General features: G+C 39.4%; 1 protein-coding gene across 2 annotated transcripts in view; it reads right to left on the reverse strand.

Annotated features, from left to right (window-relative positions):
- NSF (N-ethylmaleimide sensitive factor, vesicle fusing ATPase) overlaps positions 1-15,437 on the reverse strand; it is a 124,023-nt gene continuing 108,586 nt past the window's right edge. For both annotated transcript variants that reach the window (XM_016139824.2, XM_036222202.1), the window contains exons 18-21: positions 6,252-6,386; positions 5,076-5,189; positions 2,082-2,137; positions 1-1,630 (exon numbers count right to left, since the gene is read on the reverse strand). In XM_016139824.2, the coding sequence (XP_015995310.1) occupies positions 1,585-1,630; positions 2,082-2,137; positions 5,076-5,189; positions 6,252-6,386 (351 nt within the window). In that variant the 3' untranslated portion in view covers positions 1-1,584. The remainder of the gene's footprint in view (positions 1,631-2,081; positions 2,138-5,075; positions 5,190-6,251; positions 6,387-15,437) is intronic.

A 15,437-nucleotide genomic window follows, 5' to 3' on the forward strand; every position in this document is an offset into this window, starting at 1 on the left:
TTTTCAAGTATATATACTCTTTATTGCATTCCTTCATTTGCATTAAACAATATAATTATATTTTTCAATATAGTTTTGAACAAAACATAAAGACATTAAGTTCATTTAATAAGAGACATAAGTTAATACAATGTATGCTACTTTCACAGGAAAAGAGGCAAGATCTAAAACAGATAAGGGAATCCAGGATACTGGCCACCAGGAATCAGAGAATTTCACGATACAATCTACTTTTTGAAAAGCCACAAAATAAGCTATGGATTTAAATCTGCAACAAAGTAGATATGACATACAAGTCTACCAAAAATAAACAGATCACAAGATCTGGAGATAATTTGCCTTCTCCAAAGGGGACAGATGACAAAGCTACACCCAAGTGCCGCGTGGCCACGAGCCTCATGGGCAGTGCGAAGCACGTTCGGATGGCTTCCGACTGCTTGTCCTCACATTTTAAGCAGCAACAAAGAGAGAGTGGCATGCTCCATCACTCTCTCTCATCACCGACCCTGATGACCTATTTAAGTTCCTTCTAACTCAGTTATAAGACAAACCACCCGTTCTCTCCCTTTGGAAGAAGTGGGTGGAAGCTAAAGGAAATGCATTAAATGTGTTGGAATGAACGCTGAAGGACTGAGGGGGGAGGGCTAAAAGCGGTTTATTCTCTTCTGGAGAATAGTGTTTTATTTAGATGCTAGACTGTACAGAGGATTTAAAAGAAAGATCCAATCTAAGTAGGTAAGCTAAGGAAAAGTGGTGATGCTAATAAGCCTTTAATATTATACTAAGGAATTGACCCATTTAGAGTTGGACACTAATTAGTGCTGAGAGGTTTGTCAATTACTTTATTTTAATGACTCCTTTCTTTTTAGGGGTGTACGCTTCCTCCATACATATTTTCCACAAGTTTTTAACAACATCTACCAAGTGGTAATGATTAGCATATCTCTTACCGCAGAGCAAATTAGTTAATTGAGGAGATGTCACAGCCAACACACTAATAATTTGACCTTCTATTAAGAAAGGTCTCCTGATTGCAACTTGGAAATATCTCAGAATGATTGAGAATAGCATGTTAGAAATCCAAAGCCCTGTTTCTTCAGGCAAAGGTAACCACCAGCTTTCTGAGAGAGCCTTTAACCAAATGCTCAGTTACCTTTAGTGTTAGCACAGGGAAGGTGTAAGATCATTCCTCTGGGCCCACATCTCTACCCACTGGTACTGGTTGACCTGTAGAAAGTCTTCCTTCTAATAGGCCAAGTTTTGCAACATCATCACATTTATTGAGAGCTTCTGGGTGGTGGTGGTCATAAGAGAGCTTAAAATGTGTAGTGTTCACAAGTACAGTATACCTCCCACACTTACAGACTGAGGAAGAAGGAAGCAGCTTGCATGGAAAGGTGAGCACGGCACTCTAAAGCAAATGTGTACCTTCCACAAGACGGTAGAGTATCTCAGTAAGCACAAGGAAGGGAGTTTTATTGCACTAATCATGCAGCGTGAGCACGTGGTGAAGGCAGGGAACATTTCGCTTCGTCCAGCATCTTGAGTAAATCTAGGGAAGATCCCAGGCCATCTTTACTTTGGTCACTGTGTGTTTGCAAATAGTCCACTTTCAAAGTCGAGGGGGCTACTGAAAAAGAAATACCCAAAACACACAAAAATAGATGAGGGTCTGCAAAAAGCTGTGGATCGCGAAATCACTAAAAGCTTCTTACAGGCTTTTCTAAAAATTTCACTATGCATTTGCTATTAGATGAACATGTCACAAAAGAAAATGGTCACGGCTCCATGCATTTAAAAGTAGGTTCCAACAAATATGTACCATTGAGTTTTTTCTTGCATTGTGACAAGGAAGTTTTGCGAAACAGGACAGGGAGAGCAAACCAACAGTACAACCAATTTCCTTGCTTGGTCTCTCAGACCTACAACACAGTGAAGAATTCTAATAAATGGAAACAAAGTTGTCCAAGAAAAGCTGAGAATTTAAACTTTCATGCACTGTAGAGCAACTCTTAGAAAAGGTCCTTGGGTCTAAGAGTGGTTACGTCTGCCTGACAGTCTTAAGTGTTACATGTACTTACGCTCCTTCTTCTCTTAAGAGAGCCAAGAATTTTCTCACACGGTATTCAGGATCCATCTAAATACATCGGAAGAAATAAAGACAACAAGTTAATGGCGCCTTCTAATAACTATGCACTTAAACTTCATGCCAAGGAAATGCTCGGTTTCATACTTTCATCAGTGCTCTGCTGAGTCACAGAAATGTGTTACCTGTTCCTTGACCAGCATTCTGATACACAGCGAAGCAGATTACATCACTCAAGAGAAGTGAATGAGATTTCCTAGCAGAGAAAATTGCTATATCTGAGGTTCCAAATGACCCAGCTGGTTTTCAACATCTACCAAGGCACCTCAGCCACGTGCTCCCTTAGCTAGTGCTGTGCAAGGAGGTAGCCCTCCTGCGAGGACCAGGGTGAGACTAGATGGTGGCCATTCGCGGGGGTTCAAACGGCTTCCAATTCATAGGGCTCATGTAAACTTGAAAGAATCAACTGATATTGCTTAAATCTAAAAACAGCTTATTAATTCTTCATGGGTGACAATTTAGCTTTTCTTAGCCTTGGTCTTCCTTGCATAGTTTCTTCTTTGCAATTAATGAAAAAAATTGTGATGAAACTGAAAAAAAGTGAGTCTGATCCATCTGACATGATCTCTGCATGATATGGCTGTCCTGTGACTGAGAACCGTGTCATGAGGCTAAAAAAAGATGGAGGAGCTTTGGTTCAGGTTCTAATCATTATGATTATTTATTCATTTTCATTTTATATTCATATTTATACTAATTTGTTTAACTATATATCTTCTTATTATTGGTCTACCAGAGATGCGAAGTTATCCAAAAAATGATCATTAAAAACATCTTTAATTCCTTAAAATGAATTTTTATTATAAGAAACACACCTAACTTTTAAAAAATGTTCCAGGGCAGGAGTCTGTTTCTTAAGAGGGAACTCCCTGCCCTCCAGGAATAGCTTTCAAATGCTCAGTGCAGCTGTGGGTAAATGTACAACTGGATTCCCCCTCGAACCATTTTTTTAATAAAGATTTCTTCTCTTCTATCCCAGAAAAACATTGAACAGAAGTTTCAAATGTATCAAAGTTAAGAGGTCAGACTACAAAGGACTAAGAAAAAGTGTGAACAGCTAACAAAAGAAACAGTTTTCCTCTTTGGGAATAGAATTACATATGAATCAATTGTCAAGTTCTTAAAAAAAAATGGAACTGGCTTGAACGCAGTTGTAGTCAGTACTTGCAGGTCTTTGCCCATTAAATATATTTAATATGTGTGAGCAACGACTTACTGACTTGCCTGTAGCTATGGAATTAAAAGTCAAGAGAAAGGGAGGAAAAAAGTAATCTAGATAAATGACTTTATTCCCTCAGGTGACATCCAGTCAGAGCAGATCCTCAGCACTGTGCAAGTTTTAACAGAATTGTGTATAGTGAACAGAGAGGTAACATGACTTATATTCTGCTAAACTACATGCCTCTTCACTTAGGCTCCGTCTCTCTAAGGGAGATCTAAAGAGAATTCACTCAGCTGCACGAAATCCATTTGACATGAAGAGGTTCAAACTCAGAGGCCTATGAAGTGTCAGTCGCTGAAGATTAGGCCTGAGTGCCCCACTCTCACTTTCTACCCCACATGCATAAGAGACATTAACTTGATCACTGACCTGCAGGCATGAAAGGAAGAGGAAGAGGTAGGGATTGGGGAGAAAACCTCACATAGTTTCTTCTATGCAATTATAGAAAAAAAATTGTGCTGAAACTAAAAAAAATGCAGAGTAGAGCTGACTATCTGACAGGTTTATCTTTTTCCAAAGAAAGAGCCAATACATCTGTATCTGCACCTTTACCCAGAAAAACTCGAAGTGATTAGTCTGTAACTTTAATTTACTGCTCAAAATGGAAAATAAACTGGCTTCACAATAGTCCAGCTGCAAGTGCAAGAGATTAATCTTTAGGTTTCTGAAAAACATAATTTTAAAATCAATTTACTAGCAAAGATTAAAAAGCATTCACTTTGGGTTTCTAATCTGTTATTTGGTCCAAGAGCCTCTTTCAGGGGTAACCGGAACCGCATCTCTGCCAGCACTGCTCAGTGATCGAGTGGGCGGACTGAGCAGGAATACACGACGCTCAGAACGCAGCCTAGGACCCAGGACAGAGTCACTTAATGCAAGTTTACTGAGCACCCTACTATGTGTCTGGCTCTGTTCCAGGGGCTGTGGATTCAATAGTGACAGCCAACGTCCCTGAACTCACAGAGCTCACAGAACTCACATTTATTATCTAACTCGTAGGATATCAAATAAGGACAAGATGACACAGGATGGGTACGTGGAGGGGTGGAGTTCCAACAAGAGGAAAGGTAAGTTGCCAGTAGACACGAGAAAGTCCCAAAGAAGTTTCATCTGTCTTTGCCCAGGCAATAGCCAGGGGCTCAGTTTTCTATGTGAACTTGGAAGCCTCAACCCTACAGTAAGTAGTTGGCATGAAATGTCTTGGAGCCCAGTCGGGGTAAAATATACAGTGCCTCAGTCTAATCTGCACGACTCAACTACCTGGTCCCTTAAAACAGTCTCCCAGGCTCCTCATGGTAGCTTCCTGACCTCTGATGGACCTCACTCCCCTCCTCCATCAGTTGGTTGTGACCTTGGATAACTCACCAAGAACTGTGGGACACTCGGGGTTCATATCTAAAGTGAGGGGCAGCGGAACAACTATTCTTTGAAGTCCTTTCAAGTTCTAAGATCTAGTGACTCCTGAAATTAAAAGTTAAAGGAACTTTATAATCTTTTCTTCTATTTTTGAATTTTAAGAAGCGGGAAAGAAATGTACCAATGTTATTGTTTGATCTCAGAAGCAGGCTACTGATATCGACTTGAGTTTGAAAATAACATAAGAGAATTATAACAAATCAAAACCTCAGCAAAAGGAAATAATACACAACCTCTAGATATGTTACGAAGCGTCTCTATCTGGATCATATGGAGAGGGAAGCACCTCACCTGTAGGGACATCTCGATCAACATTAGCAGCTTCTTGATTCCTATCCAGACCTTCTTCCCCTTTACTTGCTGTGCAATCGTGGTACGTTCCTTATCCTTGAAGTTGCCCAAAAGCTACAAAAACAATAATGGCAGCATGTTTATAGGAAGCACATTACCATTATAACTTAATTCTCACATTCATCCTTAAAAGAATAGTGATAAGGACTAGCTAGCTAGCTAGCCGGTTCCAGTTGACAGGATTCGCTCAAATTTTAAAATCTAGCCTGACCTTCCTAAACCCATTAGTGTAATCATGAAAGTGAAAACTGGTATCCTAAATCCTGTTTTCCTATAAGCCCCCATTATAATTTAGAGATATATTTGCTGGGGGAAAAGATAGCTCCAATCCATAATAAATATCAGTTAAAATTTTTAACATTCCTTTCTAGGAACAATCTGTATGTGTCAAAGCAGCCTAAATTTAATTCTCTTACCCAACCCCAGCACAAAAGCTGCTCGAGCAGGTAACCTGAAGACATTTATCACATAAATAATTTCAATTCTGTTGGGAGTATGTACCAATTTTAAGAAGCCTTCACCACTGTTGAACTAGTCACTAGATAATATTTTCTAACATATCAAGTCATTTGTGCACACTGATATTAATCAAAAGCTTAATGAAGGATTTTAAAAAAGACTTCGTCATCCTCAAAAATATTGAAGAAAACATTTTTTTATGATGAACTATTGATAGAGCAGTTCCTTTTACTTCTGTAGTTTTTTTTTGATGTTTCTAAGGTTTTAATTATTGTTCCAATTTATTAAATAAATACAAATAAACAGGCCGAAAGCTACTAAAAATGACTGCTTTTTCTATATACTAATTACTTTATCTCCCTCGCCTCCATCCCAAATTTCTGGCCCATGTAATCTACATGCATTACTAACGCTGGGCAGAGAGCAATTCACTTCTGACAGTTTGTATGCTGCTGACCATGAGAAATGGGAAATTCACTCTTATAGTCATCTCTTCTTCCATTAATGACTGAAAACAACTGCAGGTATAGCCCAGGTCCCATGTTCTAGGTTAACATAGAACTAAACACCAGATGTGATGCCTGGCACCCCTCAGCATTATTTCCAGCCTCAACTCCTTTCTTGTAAACAGTGAGCAATCCATTGGCTCATTTTTACCTCCAGAGCTTCCAACAGCTGCTCTCCTGTGGCAATGTTGGGCACGTGGATGGTGGTGCTGAAAGCGTTGAGCATTTCCATCTCCTGAAGGACGTCTTTGCGGCTCGTGGTCCCAATGATAAGAAGCTTGCGGCCCTGATCATGGGAGAAAACATGTTAAAATACACAGGATAAAATTAATTAGGAAACTAGGGCAGGCATGAAGAATATCCATTTATTTAATTGCAGAAATGCAAATGATTCGGCAATAGAGAAAAAAAATTCAGAATGTTCCTCTTGAAATTTCCCAAAAAAGTATCGACAACAGAAAAAGGCAACAGCTCTTTCTTAGTAAAGCAGGGAGGTACATAAACCAAACAGAAAGACACTTCCGTGTATGTTTGTTATTCATTTTTCACAGCCAACATGGTAGGACTTGGAAAAAAATGAAATGAGTAAAAACTCTGTGTTGCCCATTTAGCAAAACTCTATTACACTTTTTAGAAAAAGTAGGGTAATAATAGTTTATATTTTATGTAACACTTAACTGTAAAAGGCATAGTGCTGCATGCTTTACACAATTGTCTCATTTAATATTTTTAAATTTCATTTTTATTTTTAATCCCCAAACATACAAAAAATGTTAAAAACTATACCAGGCTTATGCCACCATTCCTGAGTCCCTCTCTCCAGGGACAACCATTTTCGATCTTAGTTTTTCTTCTGGTAGTTACTTCCTTATCTTTAAAAAAGTTTACACTATTCTTTTGAGATTTTTTTCAGCTTTAAATATTACTGACTTCCTATTATGGAAGATGGTTATTTAATATTAATTTTGTACTCCTCCCCCCATGAGAAAAGGGAAAAACCTTTTCTCATCCTTCCAATATAGTCATTTTATAATCTTCCGTTAAATCTATATTGTGTTTATTATTATTATATAAATGTGATTTATAGCTAATCCATGTAGTATACTACTATTTCCTTTCTTGAGCCACCTTTTGTTTTTAGTAGAGTAATTGCCATTTTCTCCCTTTACTGTTTACCAGACACCTATCACAAGTTCAACCCCAAATACAACTCTGAATATCCTTTCAATACGTTCAAACATGTTAGAGAATTTCGAAGACTTTTGTTTATGTTTTTGTTTTCTCCTTGAACACAGTCCCCTCCTGAGGTCCTCTGTTCTCAGAGCTCAGTCTGAGTGACGGCTCTCTGGCCTGATGCACAGCTGCAGTTCTAAAACTTCCTTCTCTCCTCTGTCAGAACCTCTGTTCCCAGCCTTTTTTCTTCATTTATTCTTTTTTCCATGGTGTATATACTTCAAAAGCTTCCTGAGAAGTTGGTATATGGGGTGCAAAAATTTAAACATTTCCTTGAATGTTTGGAAATGCCTTTATCTACCCTTAATACTGCATACTCTATTTATACTTGATTGTTTGGCTAGGTATAGAGAACAAGGTTAGAAATGATTTTCCTCTCAGAATTTTGAAGGTATTACTCCATTGTCATTAAATTTTCAGTATTGTTGGCTAGCAGACTGATGTCATTTTGATTTTCTGATTAACTTTTTTTAAAAATATAAATTTAAAGGAATCTTTTCTTTATCCCTATGTTCTGTAATTCCAAAATTATGTACTTCGAGATAAGTCTTTCTTTACTCATTTTTCTGGCACTAAATGGGTCCTTTCTAAACTGGAAACTCCAATCATTAGGTTCTAGAAAATTTGGGGGGGATTTTCTTCCACACATTTTCTGTCCCCTGCCATCCTCCCCCTCCCCACCTCCTCAACACTCCAGAATCCCCATTAGTTGGAGACTAGTCTACTATTACTAACCTACTTCTCTTTTCTGTTTTTGCTCTTGTTTTTTATTTCTTTCTCTAGTACTTTATAGGTTAGTATCAACTTTATCTTCCAACTTTTATATTAAGCTCATTCTATTACACACACACACGCACACACACAAATTTCTTCTATCTATATATATACATATATATAATTTCCAAGAGCTCTTTCTTGTTTCTTGAATCCTTTTTTTTTTTTTTAGTTACATCCTATTTTATTTCACGGATACAGTACCTAATTTTAGGTCTCTGTGAATACTACAGACTTTAAAACTGTTTTCTTCTGTTCTCTGCTTTGTCTCTGTTTCCCCTGAGTTCCTTTTTTCCTATTAGTTTGTTGGAAGCTTTCCTCGAGAGTCTGGTGATTGCTGGATGACTATATTAAAGAGTTAAACTAATCACTGGAAGAAGTTCCAAGACTGAGGGCTTCACAACTGGATGAATGGATAAGACTTGTCTGATTATGGGGGAGGAGGGTCTGGATATGTACATTTTTTTTCCCCAGAGAAGACTCTTCCAATCTCCTTCCCAAGGGCTACGAAGCCTAATTTCCAGCATACTGGAAGTCGATGGGGGAAGGGTGTGAGTATCTCACCATTCGACAAGGAGACTTCCATCCATTTCCTCCTACTTGCAGTAGGGCACTTTTTTAGAGCAATTTCATTTAATGTTCATTGTGACACTGAGAACTAAGTACTTGTATGAGCTCTATTTTACTGATGAAGCTACTGAGTCTCACAGATATAAAGTAATCTGGTTCAAGGTCAAATAATTAATGAACAATGGAGCTAGGAATGAACACCGGATTCAGAATCCAAAATTGTATACTGCCTTTCTTCATGAAGAAAAACACATTCAATAAAATGTTTCCTTGGAAAATGGAGGAGGAATAAATTTTAAACTTATGTCATCAGATTTATATACACTCATTCCACAGATAAGACTTTATTTCAATATAATCATTAAAGCTATTCACAGATCTTAGAAGCTCAGGACATTAAAATAAATGTGGAAATAAATTCTGTGGAAATTAAAATGAATGTAGAGAAAGAGTTTAAGAAACTGAAGAACAGATGCTAAAACAATTTCAACTGGGTTTTGTAAATATTACACTACTCCTGTCAATAAGGCATGTTAGCCTGTCTCAATCTTACTCGTTGTTTCTGTCCATCTACTGTGCCAAGAATGGATAATGCAACAACATAAACAAAGGCACGTCAAAAAAAAAGTTGAGATCTTCTGATATAACTGGTGATTGGTACATCAGATGACTGCGCAGACTATGGAACAGAAGTATACCTGTGAAATATACTGATGAAAGGGTAATCATTATTCGTCATCAAGAAATCGACTAGCTACAGATCAAACACATTATCATTAGACCTTTACCAAGCTCCTAGGTGAATAGGGAAGACCTTGTATATATGAACAGATATGAAAGAGAGCATTACAACACAACATGGAAGGTGGAGGTGTTATCACAGGACGTCGTCTCGGTAGAGGGAAGAAACACGTAGCAGAGGAACATCTCCTTCTCTGGAGGAGATAATAACTAAGCCGAGTCTTAAGGATGAGCAGGTTGATTAGGAAGATGAAGGGGAAGGACATTCCAAGCCAGAAGGAACAGAAGTACGTAAGTTCAAAGGTAAAATAACAAGAACAAAAACTGGGGTGTTGAGGTAATTACAAACACGTAAAGACTTATAAACGTCTACCATAACAGAAAAGTGGTGCTTTTATACTCTTAAGTATTTTTCAACACTAAATTCTAGTGGTAAACTTAGAAACATATTCTGGAAGCCTAACAGATGCCAAAGGCTGGAACATCCTCACTGCATTTAAAGGTGACTGTTACTTCTCTTTCTTCCTTAGGTGTCTAACGTTCCATAGCCATAATTCGAACTCCCTCATCTTGTCTCTCTCTCACAGAGGACAATGTTGGCCCTAGTAGAAAAGCCTTGAAGAAGTTCCTTACCATTCCAGAAAGCTGGAATTGCCATTTTTCTAGTGAACTAGGGTTAACATGACTGTGCTCTTCAGAGTGTTGAAAGACTGGGAAATGTAGAGCAACTTATAATGGAGACGCTAATTTATGTTTTGCTTTTCTTCTTGTTTAACAAGACTGCAAACATTGCAGAGAGGTCACGACCCAGGCAAGTTCAGGCCTTGACTTGTAAAGTATCATCTTTAAGAAAACACCGAAAAACATTACCAAATAATTAAATTGTGCTGGGTCATTTTGTATATTAATTAGTGGTAATGCTCATGAGGAGGGTTTAGCATGAAAAAGCAGCTCTGAATGTTTTAATACAATAAATCGCATTGGAGAACGTTGCCTTTTTGGAGGAAAAGCTGCCAGCGGCATGAAACGGGAAGGCCAGCTTTAGAAATAAAAGTAGGGCTCAACCCAAGAGAGTAAATCCAACTTGTTAATGTGTGGCTACTAGTCTTAAGCTTACAGAGAAAGAAACTTATGGGAAGAAAAAAAGTAGGGAGATAACTTATTTGGGAAATAAAAGGAGTTGTTCCCAGCATACTCTTTACTGAGATTTGTTAGTCCTGCTGCAATAAAGAAAAGGCCTAAATAAAATGACTATCTGCCAATCGGATTATGATATACATTGTTCCAAGGTTAAATAAGTATTAGTTAACTAATTCTTAGCACCATAAGAAGCAACTCAGGTGAAAACATTACCATGAAAAAGGCAGGGCTCAGTCAGGTGTTGATCCTTCAAAAAAACACTTCTTTACATGATGAAGAATGAGTAAAGTACTAAGCAGTATCTAAGCCTTTTGCCACACAAAGGACTAACCAGATAATCCACACCCTTTCATAGGTCCTGCCCACTGATTGGCCCCAATAAACTGATTTGTAACAAAAGTTCATGTGGAAGAAAGCTTTTTTTTTTTCTCCTTAAATAAAAATGCCACTAATATAATACTGCAGTGAAATGGAAGGGCTGATTTTAACCTGCGAACAAAAGTAAAGTCAGTTATGCAGTAAAGAAAGGCCATTCTTTCCATATCATTCAGGGCCGAGCAAGTGTGATACACCCTTGGTAAGGAATTAACATGAACAATTGGAAACCCTGAAATGGATTAAGAAGTGAGTATAAAAGTGCAACTCCAAACTGCTGTGTGCTGGGGGCCGTAAACTTTCTGACTGTTCGGGTTTGAGGATTTTGTAAACAAAAGTAAAAACTTGCAGAATATTAGGAATTTATAATCCCGGTAACTATAAAATACAACATATTAGCTGATCAGACCATTAACAAGAATTTTTTCTGTTCAGGTGCTTATGGAGTTATGAGATTTGGGGTTTGTGTCTTCAAAGCGATTATAATTTAGCTGGGAAGAACAATGAATATAGTCAGGGATAGCTACCAAGTAACAAATCAGTAAAGATAAACTCATAATGGCAGAGGGGACACGGCATCAGAGTGGGGTCACCTAGGAAGATTCCGGTAGTATTGTTGACTCTGACCAAGAGGAGGCCCTGGAGAAGGGATGGGTCTCCGTGCTACTAAGTCCTATGAGGGCGGTGGAGGCCGCTAAGCCAGAGCAGGAAGGGCTGCAAACGACGTCTTTCTAGAGAGATGAGGAGTGGGCACTCGGTAAACGGGGGACTCAGAATGCTTAAACTAAAGAAGATGATTTAACATAAAAAGCAACAGGAAACTAAAGAAGGTTCTCGAGGAGGAAGAACTGTGATGAAGAGCAAGATGGTCCTGGCAGCGACATGCGGGACGGTCCAGTGGCCGGCGAGACAGCTGCCCACTAGTGACGGGCCTGAAGAACGCGCATGCCAGGGAGCATCTGCGCCTTTCGCTGATGCCTGGCGTCCTTGAGAACGGAAGGCCAGGGCTGGCGGCGGGAAAAGTACAGGCTCCATCATTCATAGCTGTGTGATTCTGGCTAGATAATTTAACTTCTTAGGACTTGTCTCCACCTCGACCATAAAAATGGGATTAAAAATCCTACCTACCTGTCAGAGTAGGGCATGAGGTGAAAATGTTTGGGGGCGGGCGGGGGGTATTTGCCATTATTGTCAGTGGGGGTAAGAATAAAAAGAAGTGAGAGCTTGAATGAATGGTCTCAAGAGGAATGTGGAAAATCATGCTCAGCCTAGGAAGTCAGGAACCCATAACGTTAGGTCGGGTGAGTGAGAATCCCTCTTCCCAACAACGCAGGCACCAGCAGCAAACCGTACAGAGAGAACACATTCTCCCAGAGGGCCAAGATTCACTCTGTTCAGGGAAGAAGAGAGTGCCAATCTTCAGCTTAACTAGGGTTACTGTGAGGCTCAGACAAGGCCTGAAGCTAAAGATCAAACACTCCCTCAGGAGTCGTGGCAGCGGGTGACAGTGAGGGGCTTCAGTGAGGGGCCTCGGCACGACGCAGTGACTTCTGAGGACACAGTCAGTTCAGGGCAGAGGGTGAGAAAAAGCTTTTTTTGTGGTAAGAGGTGCTTCAGTCTACCACTTATCCTGGCTTCATTGTTGAAATGGGAATAATTTCACATATTTTTACTTAGTTTGTATTATTTAATCCAGGGACTTAAAAAAAAAAAAATCTACCTACCATAGTGCTTTACAACTTTATCGCTGCATTTATTTGCAAGTCTGAATCTTGTTTCTAACCTGTCGACCCCCTGGAGGTAGGAGCCATGTTTTATTCATCTAACTCCTGGCAGTTCTTAGCACGGCACGCCCGATACTCCCGTGTTCCCTCTGCCTAGAATGCTCTTCCCCTACACAGCCACATGGTTCTTTCCCTCGGAGTTGAGGTGTTGCATGAATGTCACCTTTTCCACCGGGCCGACCCCCCACCCCAACCCCCACTGAAAACTGCAGAGCGCCCTTCCTCACCTCCCTTTATCCTGATGTTTTCCCCACAGTACGAATTACCTTTCAGCGTACGAAATGCTTTACTCATTTAATGTCTTTACTTATTTACTGTATTTATTGCTGGTCTTCCTTCATGAGGACAGGACTTCTGTCTGTTTGGTTTTATTGACGCATCCAGGGCTAGCACAGCACCTTGTACAGAGTGAGAAGTTAATAAATTTGTGTTGAATGAATGAATGGTGACCTCAGTGTATGTTTCAAGAGTAGCATATCACTCCTTCCTTGTTACATTCTCTCTTCTGGCCCTGAAAATATGCACATTATACTAAGTGTTCGACAGGAAAATACACCTCTGAGCCCCAAGTACTAAATGCTATGATAACAAGTTTTAAAGAAAATGATCGAAATCAATGGTAGGTATGCGTCATTTACAATAAAGTAGATGCAAAGGCTGTCATAGCTCTTTCTTTTAGTCAATTAATGGATCAATCAATACTTAAGCTATTGATTGGATAAGACAGACTTCTCTAACAGAAAAGAGAAGATTCATTAGAAGCCATTAATTTAATCTATGAGATGACAAGTATTATGAAGCATCTTCTACAATTCTTGGTTTCCACAAACCAAGGGGGAAAAACTACCATTAAAAACAACCAGGAGCCTGGACAGCGAAAGCAGAGGAATAGGGCCTCTTCGCATATCCTGCATGCATTTCTGATTTCTCATGCTCAAATGTCTGCAACTTCTTTTCCTTTTTTGGGGGGTAGTTAAATGTTTAAGTTGAATACCAAAGGAAGGATGTTTCAAATAAATCATGCTACAACTAGGCAGACAACGACATTTAAACTCTCCATTAGACTTTACCCTGAAGCAAATTCTTAGTCTACTGTCTTTGTAACCATCCTCGGGTGCCTGAAGTAGGGCAGAGGACAGTAAGGAGGGGAATTCATGAAGTAGGATGGACATGAAACAAGAATCTTCACCCCAAATAACTGTAAATAATTACTATAGGCAAGCAGCCCACTTTGTGATATTAAAGACTATTTTAGTACCAATTCGTGAAAAGAACACTGAATCATCAGATTTTACGCTTAGAATGACTATCAAAGATTACCTAGTTCTCTCTCCCTCTCCCGGTTATTCTGCAGATGAGAAACCTGGGGGGAGAGGTGAAGTGACCTGTCTCAAGCTTCTATATCCAGGAGAGAGAGAAACTGAGTCTAGGCCTCGCTATTATTTCCACCACGCTTTGCTGTCCACTGTTCTCACTTGTATAATTTTTAACTCATATCAACAACGGCCGATCCTTAATTATGAGTAAGGTAGATATATCACCTAGAAATTATGACCTCTGAGCTCTCGGGAGAAAAGGTTAAAAAAAATAAGAAAATGAAGTTGTACTGATCATGCCACAGTACTCAGTGCCACAGGAAGTTGTGTAGTGTGTTCTCTCACTAGAAACGTAACTAGGATAACTACTGATTAATCCAAACTCCTCAGCCTTGTACCCACAGATTTTTCCCTACTTCTCTCAGTTTTTAGCTTGATATGCCCTAAAACGACTCCTGTGCTCCATCCGGTCAATATTCTTCTTTCTCATTTAATTTCTAACTCTGCGGTTTTTATCCATAGTATTCCTCTTCATTAAAATGCTTTCCAGAGTTTTCTAGTCGTACGCAATTATCTCTTCTATTCAAGACATTTCAAAACTTGTCTCCACGCTCTGCCCTCATTTAACCCTACACAACCTGGGTTGCCCCTGCAGACCGTGACCCTTCAGAACATGGACTTGATGTGCCCAGTAACACCTTACTTAGATGGAGGCCAATCTGTTCAACAATTTCAACTGTCCAGAATACAGACAAGAACCATGAAATAAGCAAAAATCCTCTAATTTCTAGGATCAAAAAATAAAAAGAATAAATAAAGTGAGGTTCCTGTGACTTTACTGACTTATCTATTAGGCACAGTGGTGAGGGCCCACAAAACTTTGAGGTGTTTACAAAGCTAGTCTTTCTTCTTTTAAAATCAGAAAGGAAGAAAGAGGACTTTTAGGTCAGAGAAAATGTTCTAAATACCAACAGGTGGAAAATAAAGTTACTTTTTTTCCTGGTGCGGAAAGGGCCCCGAGGATGCCAGAACGTGGCTCTGCCCCAGCTCTCGCCATAGCCTACTTACTCTTACTTTACAAATGACCCATGAGACCCATGAGTCCTGACGGCCAGCTGCCTTTCTAGTTCACAACTGACTGGAAGTCATAAATTAGAAGAGGGGGAAATTGTCCGAGGCAGGTGGACTGACACAACTCACTTGGATTCTGCAAGTAACAGCTGATAGCAAAAACCATTAAAAACGAGATAAGGTACAAAAATACAAAAACTCAAGACAAAACAAAAATGGAGCACACTGGGCCTCCTTGACGACTACCAGCGCAGTCTTACATATGCCAATAGTTCTTGCTGTTACTCGTGCTATTACTGACTCACGTGATTACGGCTGGTAATGATGATCCTT

Source organism: Rousettus aegyptiacus, unplaced genomic scaffold (genome assembly GCF_014176215.1).
Source record: "Rousettus aegyptiacus isolate mRouAeg1 unplaced genomic scaffold, mRouAeg1.p scaffold_m13_p_6, whole genome shotgun sequence".
NCBI lineage: Eukaryota > Metazoa > Chordata > Mammalia > Chiroptera > Pteropodidae > Rousettus > Rousettus aegyptiacus.